Genomic DNA, 22,288 nt, shown 5'->3' with positions numbered 1-22,288 from the left:
ACAGTATAACTGCCAGTAAATCCATGCACGTGTACAGGCGCTATAAGGATACAAAATTATCGTGGTGATTTCTGAATAATTAATTACTGTTCGGTAACGTCAGCTTTTGGATTCAAATATATTACGTAGGTAGGTACACTAGCTGACTAGCAGTTGCAAAGTTATGTCGGATGTCGGATCGGAATGTCTACTGGATTTTATGTCGTAACATTGCAATACCTAATTTATTTAACCAGCGCAACTCTCTTGCTCTCTGATAAACGTACCTACCTACCTACCTATTAAAAAATTTCCTGCAATTCTATAGCTGTCCATAATGGCCATAATACTCATAATATACTCACCGATATGGTAACTAATAAAATAGTAAAATTGATTATTTTTTATTTATTAAATATTTATAATCGGTAAGTATTTGATGTATTGTATTGTATGTATGAAAATGTATTTTAATTTAATAGTAAGCTTAGTCTCTACGGTAACATGGTATTTATACAGATTGTGGGCGCGGGTTCGATCCCTACATCTGAAAAGATCATTTTTATCTTTTTTTAAATTTATGGCACCTATTTTATCAAGTGAAAAGACTCGTGCGTTGGGAAAATGGTTACTAACCACTGCTCACAAAAAAGACATGTTAACATTACCTTAACTATGTTGAAGCAAAATGCTCCGCAAGGGAGCGAAACTGATAAAGGAAAATAAATAATGGACATTGTTTATATAAGCTGAATGTAAAACTCAACCAAAGTACAAAACAATCAATCAAAGTGTAAAGAAATCTTGTCGATATAATATAACTATCGTTAGGTATATTTGTAATACATTTTCGGTTGCGGGCCAAACTTGTCAGGGCATGGATCCCTACGTACATAAAACCACTACTGTTTCTTATCTATAATATTATTGGTTACAAAGAATGTGTTTGTTGTAAATTGTGCCAAAGTGTCAAAGAAATTCTTCATTCCAAATTCTTTAAATGTGACAGAGTATAATAATATTGAATAAAGCATTACCATCTACGCCACATTTAAAATTTAATCATTTTGCCGCTAATAATATTTATTTCTCAGTGCTGCCACTTCTTATTTATCGTATAACTGAAAAAAAAAAAACCGAATGCTAAAAGATTTTTATAAAACAATATAATTAATATAATACCATAAGAAACAACAGCTGATGACGGAACACGACTATCTCAAAAAATTAAAACAAGAGATATCACAAAGAGATTGGACTCCTCTAATCTCTTTGAGATTTCATGATATTAACTTTGTAAATCACAAGATTAATAATTAGGTATATTAATTGAAACAATCCTTATTGTTGTATGTAGTTTTTCACAAAATCAATATAATTTTCTACAAAGAGTTTTAAATAAATTACATGAGCTAAAATACTTTATGATTGTGTATATTGTACTAAAGAAAATATATTTTTATTTCATTAACGTAGCAAAACTCTTTAGTGTGAATATATAGAAATAATATGGCAATACAATATTATTATTTCTACCATATCCGGTATGTTAGGAGTTTGTTTCCAGTTTCCAGTTCAACACGTGGGGGCGTCATGGTAGCTTAGTGAACGACGTGCCGCGTTTTGTTGTGTCAATTTGATTACTGTCTACAATACTACAAAAGAAACCATGGGTCCACCAGGTAAATACTTCGACGATTAATTTCTTCGTATTAGTGAATTTTCACATGTGATACTAATGTAAATACAACAATTGCTATCAATGTCAACTCGGCAAATTCACGTGGCCTCATTACATTTATTTGGATTTATACGTTTTTTCGATTACTTCTGTTTATATTACTGTTTGAATCATCTATTTAAATGTTTGTTTGTTGGATAGGTGTTTGAATTTAGATCAAATACCGCACGTTTACGCCGGCAATATATAAATATTATAGTAATCGCATTTTTAGGTTATGTAGGTTTTGTTATACCCAGTGAATACATTTTCTGAATCGTATAGCGCTTGTATACGTTGTTTTGCCATTGTCAAATATTCAACAAAATTCCTGGACCAGCTTTTTTTGTTATTTTATATTTTCTCCCCCGTTTAACTACGTTCTGTCTAGTTTTCTGGTCACCGCATGGCAATGTTTAACAGCTCATTCGTGTATATTAAATAATAGTAAATTACTAAGTAAACCTACTTCTATATTTACCCATTATGAATATATTAATTCGATATTGGTTAAATTGAGAAACAAGTTTAATTTGATTTGTCAGGCAGAATTGCTACCAATTTCACGAAGAAAAAGTTTTCTCTATTATAAACACTACAAAATACTTTCCACAAATGATGAATACCAAACCATGCTCCTGAACTAGTCATGATGACTATATATACCACTACCCAATTCTGATGTGGAAAATTGAATTTGCTGATGTGTCAAATTTTAAATATTCAAGTGGGTACCTACCTATAGGTATAGATTTAATTACAAAATGTTACCTGATATGTTTCTATATAAAATTCTCATTGGATTTTTAAGAATTGTTTATTTGGTTTACACTTACAGTTTCAACAGCTAGACTGATTTTCTGTAGTACATAATATTATGTCATATTGTGTCAAGAATAACTAACACTTTCTTAATGTTTAGTGTATAATATATATAATGTATACTTTAGTGTATAATATATTTCAATACATTCTCAATTGGTGACATACATTACCAACATACACCAGGACGTGACGGATCTGAGATTTATATTAAGTAATCTATTATAATTGAATTAAGTACAAATGAAACTAAATATTTGATCATTAGTGCTATTTCTAATTCTGAAACAATTAAATTAACAGTTTCTGCACGTCGGATTTGATTTTTCCTAACATGATGTAAGGCAGCCAATCACATAAATGTATCAAGAGAATCGGCATAATATGTACTGGATACATAATTAAAGTGTATCTAATAAATACTAAAAGGTGGCATCACTGTTAATTCAGTACTCTCATTATACTGCCACCTCCAATGATAGATGTGTATTTATGTTGTGGCATTATTTGGGAATTTTACCATATTATTCTTTTTTTATTTGCGTGATAAAGATTTGATTGTAAAATCTCTCATTGGCTACATTTTCCCATCATTTCACGTCGTTTATATCGTGGGGTTAATATCAAAGTCTGTAAATCATGTTATGGAGTAATTGCAGTTTGAAGTTTGAAATGCCCTCTGAAATCAGGTACACTGCTAAGTTCTGTGTACTTTATGTATAATTATATATTAGACGACCTTGTTTTTTTTTATAGCATACATATTTATATATATATACATAAACCGTTGTTAACTCTAAATACCTAAATTACCAACTCATGACAGGTTAAATCAGGAATTAACAGAACAGTAGTTATGACATGTACATAAGTAGCGATCAACACTAATTTAGTCTATGGTAGGCCCATGTCAGCTTGAAGGGTAGTTTCATTGCCATGATCAATGTGTCGTTGCAGGTTTCTCACCCAGAGGCGGAGGCGGAGGTGGATTTCGCGGACGAGGTGGCGGAGGAGATAGAGGAGGACGTGGAGGCTTTGGCGGCAGGGGCGGGGGAAGAGGAGGATTTGGAGATAGAGGAGGATTCGGTGGAGATAGAGGTGGCGGCAGGGGTGGATTCGGTGGCAGAGGTAAAATATCTTATAAATCTCGTGTTCCATAAACCACTTATTAAATCATAACTTTCTCTCAAAGACTCATCGTGTGGAGCTCCACAGTGTCCCCGAATCTGAATGACCATTTAATGAATTGGTTATTTGTCATTTATAAAATATAACTGGACTTGACCTAGTTGCGAGATTCAGGCATGTGATTCACCGGAGGACAGGAAGCAACCTGCCAGACTCTTATCCAAGGAATTAATCTAATATGATGTATAGTTTACAACTTTCGTTCTCCTGAAAGTTTCATGAAATGAGAAATAAACTCTTCTGATGTAATATTGCCATATTATGTGTCTATTCTAAAATTTTTCCCATATATAAATTAATTAATTTGTTATTGTTCAGGTCGCGGGGGTGGTGGCGGCCGCGGCCGGGGAGGGGGTAGAGGAGGCGGTGCAGGGGGATTCAAAGGAGGAAAACAAGTTGTAATTGAACCACACAGGTGAGTTATTTAATGCATGTCTACATTGCACTTTCACAAGATCCAACCCAAATATTTTACATTGGCTTGTTAACATTTCCCGTCTTACTAAGTTTTGTTGACCAAGCTCCAAGTACATTCCCCGGTGACTTGTAAATCAAATGAAATTTATCACATTTGTTTGTTTAAAATATGCGACTTGTGACTACAATGCTGCATTTGCCGCCAATATGAATATTTTGCTTTGGTCTGAGTGAGTTTTTATCAGCATTGAACATGTAACTGATGATTTTCAACACTGATAATGATAAATGGACCATATTGTGTATTATAGTTTGATAAGAAGTACCATTATCCAAGTTGCCTTAATTTAATATGATGTTAAACAATTACTTTCGTTCTTCTGAATTGCAAAAGCATTGAGGAAAATTTTTATATCTGAATGTCATTTTGATTATCAACATTTTTTATTTTTTTGACAATTTTTTATAATTCATTGTATTTTTTTTAGGCATGCTGGTGTTTTTATAGCTAGAGGAAAGGAAGACGCGTTGGTCACATTAAATTTAGTCCCCGGATCAGAAGTATATGGAGAGAAAAGAATATCAGTTGAGGTTAGTATCGTCTGTTTATTGTTGAATCTTTTCATAGCATCTCCATCACAAATGATGAACATCTTACCATGCTCCTGAATTTTTCTTGATGACTATATATACCACTACCCAATTCTGATATGAAACCAAACTTAATGTTTGGAGAGTTCTTGTAAGTATACGATTTTTTTATTAACTGTTCATTAACATGGTGATTCTCACTTCTTTTAGACGGAAGGTGACAAGGTTGAATACAGAGTTTGGAATCCGTTCCGATCAAAACTTGCTGCTGCAATTCTTGGCGGAGTAGATATGATTCACATCGTACCTGGATCCAGAGTTTTATACCTCGGCGCTGCATCAGGAACAACAGTGTCACACGTTGCTGATATTGTTGGACCGGTATGTACTGTTAATTATTATTATTTGCATTTAATTTTATAGATGTTGAAACCATAAAATGATAGTTCTTTTGACGTATTGATAGCTGACTGGATGTACCGTATTGTGAAAAAATATTTGAAAAATAGCCCAAAATCATTGATTTTGAAAGGAGATCAAAATGATTCTTTTATATAAATTAGTACAGTATAACATAAGCAAAATGTATGCAATAAGTGTTGTAATTGAATAATTAACACTGTTCAAGCACTTGGACGGCCAATGCGTAAGGCATTGTTTACTTATCTGGGGGCTGTTCAATTCCTGGTGAGGTCACACTACTTCTATGTGATTTTCTGAAAGCTTGCGTGTTTTGTGATTATTTCACTGCATCTATTCCACTACTTTTTTTACTACTACTACAATAGTCATCGTGCCTAATGGGCTGTTTATGTAGTGTCAAAGAGAAGAAAAAAAAATAGTAATGACAACTCAGCTTGGTCCAGTATAGCCAACATAAAATTATGAAAAACTACCTAAATTCTCTGGAAACAAACACTGTATTTTCCATTCTTATCAAATATTGTCAAATTGATTTAAATGTCTCAACGCTCAATTGATTGTGTGCATTTGCATTTACTGATAGTATACCAGAAACATTCTACAGAGTCTTTACCGTAAGACTAAGAGATTCACAGTCATATAGGTTATGTTGTGTAGTACACAATACTAATACGCTTTAGCCACAGATGCCACTAGAGCTTGATCTTCTGCGCGCATCTTCAATAGTATACGAATGGTCCAATATTCTAGTACTGTTATGATGAAATACAAACCATGCTCCTGAACTAGTCATGATGACTATATATACCACTACCCAATTCTGATCCAAGAATTTATATTCATATTCGTATTTTTTCTATTTTATAGCCTTTAAATTGACAAACTTTTTCTTTCACTTGTCCTCAGGAGGGTCTGGTGTATGCGGTAGAATTCTCCCACAGATCTGGCCGAGATCTGATAAACGTTGCAAAGAAGAGAACAAATATTATTCCCATCATTGAAGATGCCCGACATCCCCACAAATACAGGTTAGTTTGTCTTTTCTTCTTCATTATATACATCATGTCCATATGTTAATAAAAACTTTTAAAATGAGTTTTTGTATCGTTTCTCTCAAATGATGAATACCTAACCATGCTCCTGATTAGTTTTGATGACTATATATACCACTACCCAATTCTGATAAGAGAAATCATATTATATTACGTTGAATGTAATAATTATTATTGGATCCTATCGACATATATTATGTTCGACCAGGTTTTTAATGTGTTTATTTTATTTTCCAGAATGTTGGTTGGCATGGTGGATACGATATTCGCTGATGTCGCCCAACCTGATCAGGCTCGTATTGTAATCCTCAATGCTCAATACTTCTTGAAGAATGGCGGTCACTTTGTTATTTCAATTAAGGTAATTATAATAAAAGTCGAGAGTTTACATGTTATAAAAAGCTTTATATTATGATGAAAACCATACCATGCTCCTGAATTTATCTTGACGACTATATATACCACTACCCAATTCTGATGTAATATTTAATTTCATTAATCTTTTATATTTAATTGAAATCAAAACATGTCTAATATAAATTCTTTCTTATAGGCTTCTTGTATCGACTCAACGGCGCAACCGGAGGCAGTATTCGCAGCTGAAGTAAAGAAACTTCAAGCTGATAAACTAAAACCTCAAGAACAGATTACGTTAGAGCCGTACGAGAGAGACCACGCTGTGGTCGTTGGAGTGTTCAGACCGCCTGCGAAAGCGAGCGCCTAGTGATAAAATTTCAAAGACAGTTGAAAGAGACAGTATATTTTGTTATTACAAACATAGCAATATGATTTTTTGTACTCTGCCCTCCTAAGTATGACATTAGATATATTATTTGAGTGTCAAATCTTTTGGAAAGAGGTCAGTCTGCATTTCCGAACTTCTATTATTTTATTTAGGGGGGCAGTATCAAGTCTAGTGGAGAATATTAAGTGTAGCTCAGTTTTAAGTTGTGGAGAATGTTTACTTATCTGCAATCTTGAGTGTGCCCATACTTGTTTCTTAATGATGGACAAATGAGTACTTACTAATCAAGATTTCAATATAATCTGGGTGTAAATGATGCATCAAGACTTTTTTTGATTACTCATTTGTTAAGATTCTACTCTAAAGCATTTACAGTCAAAGTACAATGGAACATTGTACGTAGTTGTTTATATTATTATTTTCGACTCGAAACAAATCTTCATTTAATAATAATTATGATGTGAAACTTTAATGGTGTGTTACGGATTGAATGTATAAAGATTAGAAGGATAGGTTTTGTTTGAGATGATCTATTTTTGTATAAACTCTAAATTAATTGACAAACTGGTTGATATAAAAGTTCATTTTGATTTCAGTTTAGTTTCTTTCCTATTTCAATTATTTAGAATTTTTTTTTATTGACATTAATTTAGCTATATAAGCTGCGAGATGTTTTGTTAATAGTAATTATTCCTGTTTTTATTTAGAATGTTAAGACTTTAGGTTTAAGAGAAATGGATGGAAAGGAGATTGATACTATTTAATATCAAAAATAAAAGATTGAATGGAATGAATTATTATTGGCTTTTAATTGAATACACCCCACATAAGAAATTTCATTACACATTACCAATAAAAAAAAATATAACATTAAAAATAATACATAATTAGGCATTTGTGAAAGCGTATAAGTGTACGTAAACACATCACAAATACATCTTGATGGATGCGATATTCCCAGAAAATATTGTATACAGTACATAATGTCACATAGGTTTGGTTAATAAATTGCTGAAGTCAAATGGCAGTATTTGCTCATGCTAATATACACATAATAGTAAGTTTCACCAAAAGTACAATTTTATCAAACTCCAGAGGATGTCATATTAACCTCATCACTGCCAGCCAATTTTTACTAGGTGGACACTTGTAGGCCACCTATTTCCGGAATAAAATAAATCCTTTAAAAAATATGAAATAGGAAGGGAATGATAAATATTTGTGAAAACTTACCAACACAACATGTTTATCAAGTTTACTGTGAATATTTTCACACTAAAATGATAAATATTGTTTAGAAAATATACACAGAATGTTTATTCAGAAGTTATGACATTTACAAGAACCCGCGAATATATTCGTCCGTGGCCTGACGCGACATACATGCTTTGGCGAGTTAATTGATCCGTGGCACGGATCAGGAAGAAAAAATATTGGTTAGGTATAGTCATGATTTTGTGATAGGTATGTTGTGTGTACGGTACCATATCTCAAGGATAAAATACAATTGCTATTTTACAACAGGTTGATGGACTTGACGACTGAATTATCAGTGAATCTAAGTTTTCCAATATTGACTCGACAGCTGGAGCTGATATCGTAAGCCAGCGGTGCCCAACCCGTACCGTTTGATTGTGGCTCGCGTATTCAGATTATGTATTAAGCGTGCAGTGTATGTCAAAAATCGGCAAAATTGACGGCAACAATAATTAAAGAAGCAATGCTTGGCTGCATTAGAAACATTGTTTCAAGAATTAAAAAATAAGAAGGAAATTATTTCAGCTATTTTGATTATCAAGGAATTCAGCAATGTCTGAAAATATCAAATTACAGAGAAAAAAAGATTTAGAAAAAAGTTTACAATGTGATGAATCAACAGACATATGCAATTTTGCTATTTTCTTTTACTTATTTTGATTTTTTCAAAACAAGGACGCCTATAATTTTTAAATTCTTAATTTGCTCGAGATAGAACAAAGGCTGGGCACCACTGTCATAAGCGTAAGAACAGTCAGAAATGTCCAGAGAAAGTATTAGGTTCCCGCAACAGCTTTGCTGCCATATTGATGTTTGCGAAGGTTATGCATATCACTAACTTTAACATATCATTTTTTTAATGGGTCTACTGGGTTCATGTGGTTAATTCTCTATGAGGCGTCCTCATCATTGACAAGAACAGACATGGTGGACTTCGCAGCGCGATAATAAGCTCCACATTGCATAAGCTTTAATGTCTTGAAATAGTATAACCTCTACTGTCTTGTCTTGTGCCATGAAAAATTGATACGCTTCCAGTTATGTATTGACCAGACCATGAATTTTGTGTGTCCGCTTGCCCATGGCCAAGTGGCATGATCAATCTATATTCTATGGCACAAATCTTCCTGCAACCCCACTTCTCTTCTGCAGTAAATAATTTGGGTTTAAAATCCTGCCCAGCTAACTCTTAAAATATGAATCTTCGGGCACGTCAGCTGATAGTGAGTGACCAAATGAATAAAAAGTCTAGTTTCATCTATGAAGACAAATTCAGATTTTAATTGTGTATATTTTTTTATACATACATATATTTTTAAATATTAATTTACATTACTGTATTATGCATACTCTAATAATTCAAAAGAAAATTAACATAATCAATCAAAAAGTTTATTTTGAGGGCTATTATAAAAGCATTCAGTCAAATATTATTTTCTATATAATATTATGTAGAAAGAAAGTGAGACTCTAGTACGTATTTGTTTTTGAAAATATTTAATTTTTTACTTTTTCATGGTCTTGATTTTTTGTAAATGACAATACATACTTACTATAAAATTTGTCGCTATGTGATCTCTGATATTCCTTACAATATGATTATTAAAAAAGTAATGATTATTAATACAGGCTTACTTTTTGTACTAAATTCTTCTATACATATATAATTTTGTTATGAAAGATTTGTTACATACACCCTTTCAAATTATCTCTGCACAGTGACGGCAATTTGTTGCAGTTATCGTTGCATTCTTTTCTTTTCTTTCTACTTCTGAGCCTTCAAAGTAGCATCTTCACATGGTGACGTGGCCTGCTTTCTTATTTCCTCATTCAGCGCTGATAAAATTAAAACACACCCAGTATCGATCCCAAGTATCCGTTCATGAAATCAGCTCTTCAGAGTCTTTGTATGATGCCATGATACCCTACTGTATAGAAGAACAGTCCAGGATGCGAGTGTTGAACTGGAAAAATTTGCTTATGACTTGGGGCTCCTAGACAGCTATAAATTGAGTTGAATAGTTTCTTCTGTATGGATAGAAAGCTCTGCGCAAGTTCTAAGATTTTTTTCTCCGGAGAAAGTATACAACTGCAGCCGTACCATCTACTGAATCTTAGCAAAGTAAAGATGTGCCTTATTCACATTAAAATTGATACTATATGCAAAGTATATTATTTTTGCTCTTCTGTAAAATAGTATCAAAGAGATAATGCCATGTTTGTCTATCTACAATGCATATTTATGCAGTTATTATGTTGATGATCGCTAATCATGGGGGCTGTATTCAATGGTCAGCTCCTGTGGTTCGTGAGTCAATTTATGTGCCTCCATCCGGCCGAGGCGGGTGCACGTGAAGTCGCACTTGTCACACAAAATAGGGATTTCCCCGGCATGTGTCAACCGATGCTTTCTAAAGTAGGATATTCTGGAACATTTGTATCCGCAATCATCACAGACTAGGGGTTCACCTCTCGAATGAATTCGCTTGTGCATGCTGAGGTACCCGCTGCGAACGCTGGTGTAGCTGCATTGGTCGCAAGAGAAGAGCTGCGAGGGATCTATTTTAATTTGTTCAACGGGCACCGGGTCACTTCCATTGTCCTTCTGCGAAGCCGTATCTTCTTGTTGCGGCGGGTCTTCGCTTTTAGCATGTGCCACTTTTTTGTGCATATCTAAATAGCCTGACTCGCGGCACGTATAATCGCATTCGTTGCATGAAAAAGGTTTATCATTGGAGTGTTTCGGCATATGGTATTTTAAATGGTCAGGATTCTTGGTTGAGAAACTGCACTGCGGACAGTTGTACGATTTTCTTCGACTCTGGGCCGTATTTCTATTGTTCTGTTGCTCGGTTATGTTGACGAGTTGGGAAGGGATAATTAGCTGCGAGGTTCCTGGGTTTTTAGCAGAATCGTGCGCTCGTTTGGCTTTACAACGCTTGTGATGGCGCTCTAAAAAGCTTGAATCAGTGAAGACAGTGTCGCAATAACCGCAGGGAAATCTGTTTACTGTAACAAAACGTAATAGATATTTGGATCAATATTGAAATTTTGACATCAAAATTCAGTTTCATAAAATTTTCTATACAGTCGAATTTGGTTATTACGATCACGGAAATAGCGAAATCTCGAATGTAATGAGGAAACACATTCGGTGACATTTTAGTTTATTATTTTCTCCATACATTTTTTTATTTATTTATTCACTTTTATAAGGAGCTACTTCTCGGGTATACCGAGTAAAACTGTTAATGTGTCGATCGTTTAAAAACAAAATTTTCGACCCTAAGCAATAAAATCTGGCCGGGCAGTTAACTAGACCCATGCCGGTGGGATCGGATTACGTTTGTGACACTAGTTAAGTATCTAAGTACCTAATTAGTGTTTTCGAGCGTGTGAATTGGCATTTTCATTTTGAAAACTAACTCAAAAACACAAATCATTGTTTCTGATAATATTGATTTTCATGCTTAAAATTTATTATAATTTATTATCATAATCATGTTTCATAAAACATGAACGTTTGGTACAACATAATATTAAGACGCAAACGACTTATTAATTTATTATTATTAGACCATGTCCGATCCTAATAAGATCATATTATTATGAGCCTCCACAGAGTAGAGATATGAACAAATTTTTGTTTTTACAGGAAATGGATGTTTTAGCCACTTGCTCAACCTATTAGCTCCATACTGTGACTGTAAACACAAACAAAATGTGTATTTGCCAGACCCAGGATTAGAACCTGGGACCCACAATATTATAAGTCGCTCGTCCATTGTGGGCGTTAATAGTATTAGTTATAATATGAATATCTTTTTTTAATTTTTTATAATTACAGCATTGTTAGGTACTTACTGGTTGGTTTCTTGGCAGGATTCTCTACGACTCGTCTAAGATCTACAACCGTTTTGGTAGGTTCGGTTGGTTCTATAGCGAGAGGGTCTACTGCTTGGATTGTATTGCCTTGTGAGTGAACCGACACGATCTCCGGCAGGTTATTTGTTATGACTTTCGGTGCTCGAGCCTAAATTTTATATTCCAATAATTTTATCATAAATCATCAATATTTGAACACAGAATAAATGAAATGTTTTAAAAAGAACTAATTTTATCTTAGAGACTAAATAATAGAGAGGGGGTGAAAATCTTTCTGGATCCTCCAAATGGAGGGACCGATCAAGAATGCCAGTGTTTCAAATGACACTGGCCCTGCGTGCTGAGAGGGATGGAGCCAAGCAGACAGCCAAATCATCCGGGTCACAATCCTGTTATGAGGTCCTGACAAACAAGAATCGATACGATTATGAGACACCTCAAAGATGAGCTAATGATTAAGCCATCATTAATACACCACCAATGCCACAGCTATTTTATGTTAGATCGACACGTAACGACCATAGAAACAATCCTCATTGGCCTTTGAAATTTCCGCATTCACCCGGCGAGTAAGAAAAATCTCTCGGCAAGTGAAATTACTATAATATGATTTAATGAAGTCTTAAATTTAAATAGTGTATGCCTCATATATCGGCAGCTGATCCAAGGGCGGATCATCAACTTATTTGAGGTACGGAGCAGTATTGCCAACTGTACATAAAAGATAAGGTTAAAGAATAAGTTAGAATAAGGGCAGAAAAAAATTGCTAGATTTTCTCAAAATAAAATAACCATGACAAATTGTGACAGCAATAGAATGTCAAAAATTAATTAAGAAATATTCATATTGAGGTATGCTGCCTGAAATACGCATTAACTCATTGGATGCAATCGGCGCTACTCTTGTCCGAGTGATTCTGGACAATCAGTGTCTTAAAACCTTACAACTTTACCTACACATTAAAAAAGATGAGTTTAAATTGAAATGTTTCAATATCTACACGAGTTTTTAATAAAAGATTTAAATTAATTACTAATATAAAATAAAAGTTGTATAGATCTACCATCATAAATTGGCGTTTCAGCGAGGGCGCTAGTATGACATTGAGAATGTTGCCATAACTAACAAAAAAATGGTTATTTATACATTTTTATTGGTAGTAGATTTATGTACAAAAATATTAAAATAAAAAATAAACACAATCAAAATAAAAACGCGTTACTTTCTTTATAACCATGAGGAAGAAATGCATAGTTGGAAAAATCATAAATTGTAAAATATAAAGTAGTATTGTGTATATTTTAGTCATGGAAAAAATATAATAAAAAAGGCGAAAATAAATTAAATTCACTCTAAAGACAGTAAAATAGTATCAAAATCAATGGAATTTTAAATAAAACACGATAACAAACTATAAATTACACAAACAATGTAGAAATTATATAACTACTATTATAATGGTTCAATTCCAGATAGACTATCATCCGATTCTGTGTCACTCTCAGGACCGTTTACGGTAAAAATAAAACCATCCATTTCTGTATCCATAATAGCATCTCTGGCGTAATATTGCTCTTCCAATTTTATGACATGCTTACACACATTTTGCCATTCTTCTGTGGTAATACTTTCAAAGGCTGTTTCCGTTAATCCACATATATTGCTATTCAATTGTCCTACATTTTTTTGAGCAACCCTCCGTTTCATTGTGGCCCAGATTAATTCTATCGGATTAAGGTCACAGTGATATGGTGGGAGTCTTACTACCGTGTGACCATGACAGGCAAGCGGTTCGTCAATGACGTATCTCTTTGGACCTTTGTGGGATAACATTAATTCATAAAGTTGGCTTTTTCGCATTTCGTCAACTGGAATTCTACGTTCAAGAAGCCAATTCTTCATTTCACCTATGCGATTACCCATTGTTGGACATTTATCCTGCTGCACCGAATGGTAAGATGCATTATCCCCTACTACGATTGAGTTTTTGGGTAAATTGGGTAAAAGTCTTTCTATTACCCATTTTTTAAAATCGTCAGCATTCATGGAATCGTGGTAATCTCCTGTGGATACATGTCGATAATTCTGACGAGGCGTTATTATGGAATTCGAACTTGTAAATGTCAGTTTAATTAATATACTAAATTTTGTAACTCCGTTTACATTCACAAATAATAAGTAAGTATTTATTTATATTGCTATCCGACATTAATATTTTTTTATATCATAACTTTGAACAAAACTAAAAAAACAGAAGAAATTACTTGCGTTGTAATATAAATGCAACTTGGTAACACTGAAAATAAAACTCTGTCTGTCATGGCCGCTACCCGTTGTATCGCGTTATCAATAGGAATAATCAATCCCTTTTGTCTTTTCTCGTCATCGCAGAACTGCAATACTTTTAGAATGATGTCTCTGGCATTCCCACAAACTGTTTTAGAACTACTTGCCATTATGCACTATACTTATTTCTTCTGTATTTTCAATAATAAAATATATATCCCGAATTCTGCACGCTGACGTTTGACAATGTAAACATTTGACTCAGTCTGGAATAAATTTGTCATAACGTCCAATCAGTAAACGCTACTGAGTTATTTTTAGATTGCACTTTGTCTGCATTCATTTTTTCGTGGAGACATTATAATTGGTTGTTGATTATATTAAAATATAGCTTACTTTAAATACTTACAAATTAATTGGTGCTAAGTAGCTATCGAATAATGTCAAATATTATAAGGTCATATTCGTTTATTAATAATCTAAAATGCTCTTTTTATATTTACAAATGTACAAACAATAAAAATCTTGCGAGCAAGAAAATCAGCATACTTAAATTAGCAACAAACACACGTTTGATTATAAAATACTATATCAAATATAAAATTATGTATAAGGTACATTTCTTATTTAGAAGGATAAAGCTTTTTTTACTTGTTGATCTTTTTTTTATATTTTGTAAGTAAGTATATTTTATGTATCAACACTAAATATAATGTGTTTTTTTATATTTTGACGCCATGAGAGTTAGATAAACGCAAGCGCAATCCATAATTCGAGAAACATGTTGTAAAATTAAATGGCGTTTGTGACAAATTTATCCTCGATAGACAATTTTAGTTTCAAATTCGACCGGCCGCCAACTTACGATGGTAGATCTATAGCAGTTTTAGTAAACTCAACTGAGCTCAACCACATACATTCAGGGTCTCAGCCCTTGCACTATGGTGGCCACAACTCGGTGGCCGAGTACGCTTGTCCGGTATAACACAAGTCTGCGCACACGAGACATGTGGACACTGAGCTGAACAAAACCTGCCGGATCGTGACGGGGTGCTTGAGACCCACGGTTGTCACCAAAGTTCGCGTGCTTTCAGGAATCGCCCCCCGCCCCAATCCGACACGAAACTGCAGCTCAAGTTGAAAAGGCAGCCCAAGAGAGGGACCCGCGACACGTCATGCATGGGTATCAAATGTGCAAAACAAGGTTAAAATCCAGAAGAAGCTTTATGGCGACAACCATATCTCTGACCGTACCACCCAAAGAAGATAGATTATCCGCATGGGAGGCAAACCTTGCCTCTGAGAGTCTCGAAAATTGGGTAAAGCTATCAGAGCATCTCCCACCTGGAGCCAGTCTCGCGTACCATACATGGAAAGACCTAAACAGACTGAGAATCATGGTAGGGTGCACTCGAGACAACATAGTGAGTGGGGATTCTCAGATGACCAAACCTGCAAGTCCGGTGAAATGAAAAACATGGAGCATCTTTTTTCTTGCAAGGCTTGCCCAGTAAGCTGCAATTTCGATGAGATCCTGCAAGCCGGGGAAAATGGTGTTGCCTACGCCAACTCTGGAGCGACACATTGTAGCTATTGAAGACCTGACACGACGAACAAGTAAACTCTTGTTAAATTTACTAAAAAAATTAATCTGGCTGTTGATCCACTTTTTTATCCATTTCTGTCTGTCTCCAATGGGTTAATTAGCTATGATGATTAATTAAGATTACATCGCTTCACACGTGAAAATAGTAAATGCAGTAAGCTTAACAAAAACAAGTGTTATATCTTGTCAGCATTGCCAACCGTACAAAGTGTCATCACCAACAATTCACATTGAGATGGGTAGATTGCTGTTATTTGACAAATGCTGAAAAATAATATAAATTGTGCATACCTGATAAGGTCTACGATTGACTATAGGTGTAATGGGCTTCCTTAAGATGACAGAGCGCACCGGTGAGCCTGTCCAGTCTCTATCATTAGGATCGTCATACTCTTCATCGTCACTGTCATCATCATCATTTCTATCCGGGAGAATGTGCTTCTCTTTGCTAATGTGCATATTATCTTCACCGCATGATTCAAACTCGATGGGAATCTCGGTGATTACCTGCAGATTTTTTTTTGTATTATGGTATGACAATTAGTTTATTTTGGATTTGTAAAAACGGAAGAAATTTAACTCGGGTACACACGGGTTCAATGTGGATATTGTTCCACCTCATCCCAAAGACTTTTTTTTATGAGAAATGGATGTTTAGTCAGCCTATTCGCGACCCACGGCTTCAGTTGCGGACGCTACCATTTGTCCATTGCGGGTGCATCATATGGTATAATTAATTATCTAGAATGCGTAGTGTTGATCTTCTCGTCCCGACTGAGACATAAAATGAAAATTAGCGATCTCTGGTAAAATATCTGTCGATATATCTCCACGTTGTAAAGTCTGTATTCTCAGTTTGCAATTGATACAGGGAGTTAAGTCATTCGAAACCGACTAATATAAGCTTAAGCGTCGGTCTATAGCGTCGTGGGTCCCAGGTTCGAATCCTAGGCCTGACAAGGACACATGTTTTTTCAATTTGTGTATATGTCAGAGTATGGACCTAATAGGTTGAGCGAGTGGCTGACATCCATTTCTCGCAAAAACAAAATCTGTTAATACAAACCTCCACTCTGTGGAGGCACATAATATGATCTTATTAGGATCGGACATGGTCAGAAAAAAAACATTAATTGCCCAACAGGCATTAGGTGAGCCCATGTACTTGAACAATATAATATATCAAAATGAGAGTTACATGAAAAGAAAAATTGTACACGTTGAATTTGAGAACCCCATCTATTCTTTGACTTGATGTATTATATGGGCGAAGTGTGTGAAAAATAAAATGACTACAAAATTTTAATCTGCCAGAATCATTCCATAAAAAAATTATTCTTTCGTAATAAACAGACAAATACAGGTAAAAGTGATGGAAACATAAATTCTACCTGCCAGTGGCGAAGGGTGGAGGTAAGCTATTAAGATCCCACATATATAGTGCATACTAAACTTTGTTAGTCATACCTGCGGGTCTATTCTATACAAAAGGCTGCTTTCGTCCGCTAAAACCGCTAACTACTTAGGGTATGTTTGTATTAAATTATTAACACATATTGTAACAATTATAATTAGCCGGTATTAATTGTTGCAATAAATTATATATTTTAACGGCATTCCCCCTGCCTGTGCTAAAATTTAGAGCATGAGCGATAGAGAGACAGTTTCGACTGATTAACTGATTACAATACAATTACAATTATAATATTTCAATATAAAATGTATGTAACAAATACTAACACATTATCACGTGAGCACTTTAGCGGTCGATAGTCGCCTTTTGTATAGAATAGACCCGCTGCATTGTAATAAGGGACAATGCTAATACATATGCTAATTTATTAACATCAATTGTTTCTTTAAATTATATTTTTTCTGTTTATTTTTCTATTAAAACAAAAAAAAAAAATTAAATATGGGATATTTTTAAAGAGAATTCTTATAAATACATATTGTATTAAGTACTTAAAACAAAATTCTACCTACAATGCAATAAGTGCGATTCTTAATATTTTTGTCAGATGTCCGTAACGTATTCTGGAAATATACCAATTTTTTTATTATGGCTCCCTTAAAGTTCGCTCATGCTAGCTAAATGTATGCGGTCACCATCATGTAGACAGCAACATACGTGTTGTGCGGGTCCATGACCATTAAATGATGACCGTATTTTGACACTGTGTCAGTGTTTCTACACACATCAAAGGAAGTCAAAATTTTTTATAGGCTCGATGTGAAGGGAGGCATTAAATATTGTATGGAACAGTGTACCCCCATAGATATAATATCAAAGCTTGCAAGGGAAAAAATAATGAAATTCTCAGGTTTTCCAACCTGAATACTTCTTTTTGGTGGGAACACATCAATGTCTGCGGGCTCATAGTCATCTTCTTCAAAGTTGGTTGATTCTTGAACAATTCTTTTCAATGGAGACCTATTGAATGGATTAAGAAACAATTATTTCCTAAAAAAACCTAATTTAAAATATAAACTTGATCTAAAATTTGCAATTTCATCTACTGCACACGAATTACATAAGGTAATTTAAATTATCGTTACTGTTATTATATGAGACTGCTCTTTTCTCTCGCTCAATGTCATTATAACTATGTCATATTCTTTATATTTATGTTCTTCTTACTTTCTATCTTGTTAGGCTTAACTATATTATTATTATTTATATATGGCAACTTTGCTGGTTACAATAACTTTTCACTATTCTATTTTTAAACATATTTTTGTAATCAAAATGCAACTGTTTCCTTAAGGGCCCACATGCTCAGCGTAGGGCAAAATGGAGCTTTTATGGTATTTTCAGAGCATAATCCTAGACATTCCTTAAACGTTGTAGATAATCTATTTATATAATTTTGAAGCCTTATTATCCTTTACGAGGCGCGCACATTGGAACTCGTCTCGCCTAAAAACGTGTCGAATACGTCGATGTGACATCATCGTTATTTAACGAAACAACATAACACGTGTTGCCAAATGGAGCTTCGCAGATCGACCGAATGCAACTGTTTCGTCTGAAAAAAACATCTGGCTGTTGCATTCGACATGTTGCATCCTTCTCGGGCTCCGAGTCGGAGGGTCGAAGTCACAAAGAAACACATGCGAATTGGTCATTCCTATACCGGCTCGCCGATCGCCGCATTGAAATATCAATACGTTTCGAAGGCTACGCGCGACTGTCGCTTGATAGATGTGCGAGGTTGTGTCATGCAACACTGGCCGCCTGTTCTCGGAAGCTTTGATTTATGGCGGTAAGGCACACGAGGCGAGTTGTGATGTGCGAGCCGGCTTACATTTATTTTAAACATTTGACTGCATAAAGCATTTTTATTACATAAAATAGTATTCTTTTAAACCTCTCACTCTAATGTTTTAGAATATAGTCATATTTCAGTACATCCATGTGCAGTGGTGTTAAGATTTTTTAGGTTTATTAATTTTTAAACGCATTTTCAAAGCCATTAGTAAAATTAATGTTCACATTATATAGTGACATATTTACGATAAAAAATTATATTATATCATCTTTGTGATCCCAAATTTGACATAATTAGGCATTTTATTATTCAAAAAATGGGCATGATTAACACATTTGAAGATAATTCTAAAGATACTGATTATAAGCTATGTCTTTACCATTCAAATGTGATAAATATCCTACGAATAATGATTGCTTTATAATAATTATTGACCTAAGAATAAGGTAGTATTTTTTGAAATACGCCATTTCTATTGGCATTTCCCAGTGGTTAAACTACAACATACGGCCGTAGCCATAAATTGACAAACGATAAATGAATTAGGGAGTAAGATCATGGTAACGCGTGTTTGAACATGTACCGTTTAAAAAAAATCGGTTAGGTACATGTTCAAACATGCGCGTTAACACGATCTTACTCCCTACTTCATTTATCATTTGTCAATTTATGGCTACTACGAATGGCTATCAAACTCTGACATCAATGTTATTATGTGGTATAAAATAATATTATGTTTTGTATAGGTACAATGTTTTTGGACGTCTATCCCCAACACCCCTTGGATAAAATTACACCACCAGAAGACCTGGCCAAAGATGCCATCCCTGTTTTAGAGCATTCAACATATTTGCAGATATTAGAATAAATTTATAGAACAGTGCGTAATAGAGTACTTTTAAATATGAGGAAAAATAACAAACTTCTTTTCAAATAATACAAGTTTGCCAATATATTTAAGTAAAACGAATAATCTTTTGTTTCGGCAACTGGCATTTTAGTTTCTTTATAACACTTTATTGAATATATCATACACGATTACAGTTAACAGCAATTTACCTATTCATTCGTTCCATTATACATAAATATGAAATCGATTATGAGTGACAACTTGTAATAAAATTATCAACAATTTTATGACGTTAAATGATAACTTGTGAAATACGCCGACGACTTTCTATTGAATTACTATATAGTGAAGGCTATAAATACTGTATATTAATAATTAAATGGGCGGTAACAAGTATGCCAATATAATTTGTAATAAATATATTACGAAATATGAAGCAAATAGCTTGCATTAAATGAAGAAATGAGTTCAAAACCGACACATCACAAACAGCCGTCAAAAAGCTAGTTAGTTAAATTCTCTATGGATTACTTTTATGTTTGCTTGGTTGCCATACATTTAAATTCCATGTGCATGTATCCATTATTGTAAAATAAACAAAGGGTAGGAATTAATCGCACATTGCAATAATCAAAATTCACAAAAAAAAAACATCTTTGAAATCACATAAAATAGTTTGTTTCACAAAACAAAAATCATACATCACTCATTGTAAATCTGTGGCTATTTGGCAGAAGCAGATATTATGTTCGTTTTACCTATTTTTCAGGGGAGCAATTTGAATGTTGTGTGTCTGGTGATAAATACTGTTAAATTAATTATGAAGGAAAGTTAATGAAATATTATGAAGAAATTAATTGAGTTTTAATCAATTATATGCATTTTTAGTTAAATGTCACAGTTTTTCTTAAAAATCACTTTAAAGAACATATCAGGTTTTGGCAAATTCAATATTTAAAATAATATAAGGTGAGTCGGGGTAAGTGTGACATAGAATTTAATGAGATGAATTTCAACCTGGTTCATGATGAATAGGTATGTTTGAAACAGTTGAAAACTTTACCATATGATCTACAATATCATTACAATTAATATGTACAGAAGGAACCCACTGTATATCTTACTATAATACGACATTTTAATATTTTTTGATTACTAGTCAGTTTGTTACACTTACCCCAATATTGGGGTAAGTGTAACTAAATTCACCATTATTTCAAAAGTTCTTCAAAACCATAACGTATTACATGCATAGAAAGGTAATATATCATTTAATGGATATTGATTCTTAAATTAAAACTTTTGTATAGATTTTCAACAAAAATGATCTTTATCATTTTTTTTGGGGTAAGTGTGTCATACTAATGTATGTAGAGCTAGTGATGTCCCGAAACAAAAATGACGTTTTTTATTAGGTAGGTACTTAATTAATTAATGTGGTTATCTCAGCAACAGGATTGGTAGGTAAATCAATCAAGGGCTTTTGAAGATTAACTTATAATTTTATTCGCCTCGAAAGAGCACAAATACAAAGTATACAATACAGGAATGCAGAGTAAGCCTAACTTCAGTACTTACATGACAAAGACGTAAGCACTTACAATAAAATCAAAACGTTAAAGAGGTTTGTCGATTGTGTGCGGCGTGAGAATAAGTGTACGAAAGAATGAGTTAAATTTGAAATGTTATAATAGGTTCACCAAGAATTAACAGGGTAAAACATAATTTTTTAGCTCGAAACAGTGAGCATTAACAAGCAGTTGATGAAATTTAATTTACCATACATGATTATTTTCGTATTATTACAAAATTAAATAACAGTCAGCAAAAATAAAATGCGGATACAAATATAGAGTAAGATATAAAAGAAAAAATAATAATTAATACACAAAAACATTAAAAAATCTCTAGTAACGTTTTGGGTCTCATTCTCGAATGATTCTTTCGTTTTTACTGTACTTACAATTCAAGTTAAGTGCTTACTTACAAAACTATTTATTCTAACTTGATTATTTCGAATTGCAATATTTGAAATTGCATGACTAGGTACCTACTGAATATTGTAACCAGAGATTTTTGTTTTGAAAATTATTTCGCCTCTTCGTCCAGTTGATGGTTAAGGCAATATGCAGATGACATCCTCTTCTTTGACTTCGTAAATGTCTTCTACTCTTGGAAATGAAAACATAGTTTC

At 33.8% G+C, this 22,288-nt stretch overlaps 2 protein-coding genes across 4 annotated transcripts; one reads left to right on the top strand and one right to left on the bottom strand.

The window, feature by feature from the left end:
• The first annotated feature begins 1,551 nt into the window (after positions 1 to 1,551).
• On the top strand, positions 1,552 to 7,734 carry Fib (rRNA 2'-O-methyltransferase fibrillarin). 2 transcript variants are annotated; one of them, XM_085954455.1, is made up of 8 exons: positions 1,552 to 1,661; positions 3,479 to 3,649; positions 4,028 to 4,124; positions 4,615 to 4,717; positions 4,928 to 5,098; positions 6,047 to 6,168; positions 6,430 to 6,553; positions 6,746 to 7,734. In XM_085954455.1, exons 1-8 carry the CDS (start codon positions 1,649 to 1,651, stop codon positions 6,914 to 6,916), a joined length of 972 nt encoding a protein of 323 aa, XP_085810581.1. In that variant the 5' UTR covers positions 1,552 to 1,648; the 3' UTR covers positions 6,917 to 7,734. The 2 variants fall into 2 exon arrangements, with proteins under 2 accessions (XP_085810581.1, XP_085810580.1); XM_085954454.1 differs by lacking the exon at positions 1,552 to 1,661 and adding an exon at positions 2,366 to 2,426.
• A 1,715-nt stretch (positions 7,735 to 9,449) lies between these two features.
• On the bottom strand, positions 9,450 to 20,618 carry LOC147067172 (uncharacterized). 2 transcript variants are annotated; one of them, XM_085954453.1, is made up of 5 exons: positions 20,544 to 20,618; positions 18,307 to 18,406; positions 16,264 to 16,479; positions 12,059 to 12,227; positions 9,450 to 11,203 (listed from the first exon to the last, which is right to left on the bottom strand). In XM_085954453.1, coding segments are annotated over exons 1-5 (1,230 nt in total). In that variant the 5' UTR covers positions 20,546 to 20,618; the 3' UTR covers positions 9,450 to 10,460. The 2 variants fall into 2 exon arrangements, with proteins under 2 accessions (XP_085810579.1, XP_085810578.1); XM_085954452.1 differs by having other exon boundaries at positions 9,458 to 11,203; positions 20,304 to 20,618.
• Positions 20,619 to 22,288: the final 1,670 nt, after the last annotated feature.

The sequence above is a fragment of the Rhyacophila brunnea genome, unplaced genomic scaffold (assembly GCF_057557595.1).
Source record: "Rhyacophila brunnea isolate RB1 unplaced genomic scaffold, BYU_Rbru_1.0 scaffold_4, whole genome shotgun sequence".
Taxonomy (NCBI): domain Eukaryota; kingdom Metazoa; phylum Arthropoda; class Insecta; order Trichoptera; family Rhyacophilidae; genus Rhyacophila; species Rhyacophila brunnea.
The sequence above is the reverse complement of the archived record's forward strand: the minus strand, read 5'-3'. Positions and strand labels throughout refer to the sequence as shown.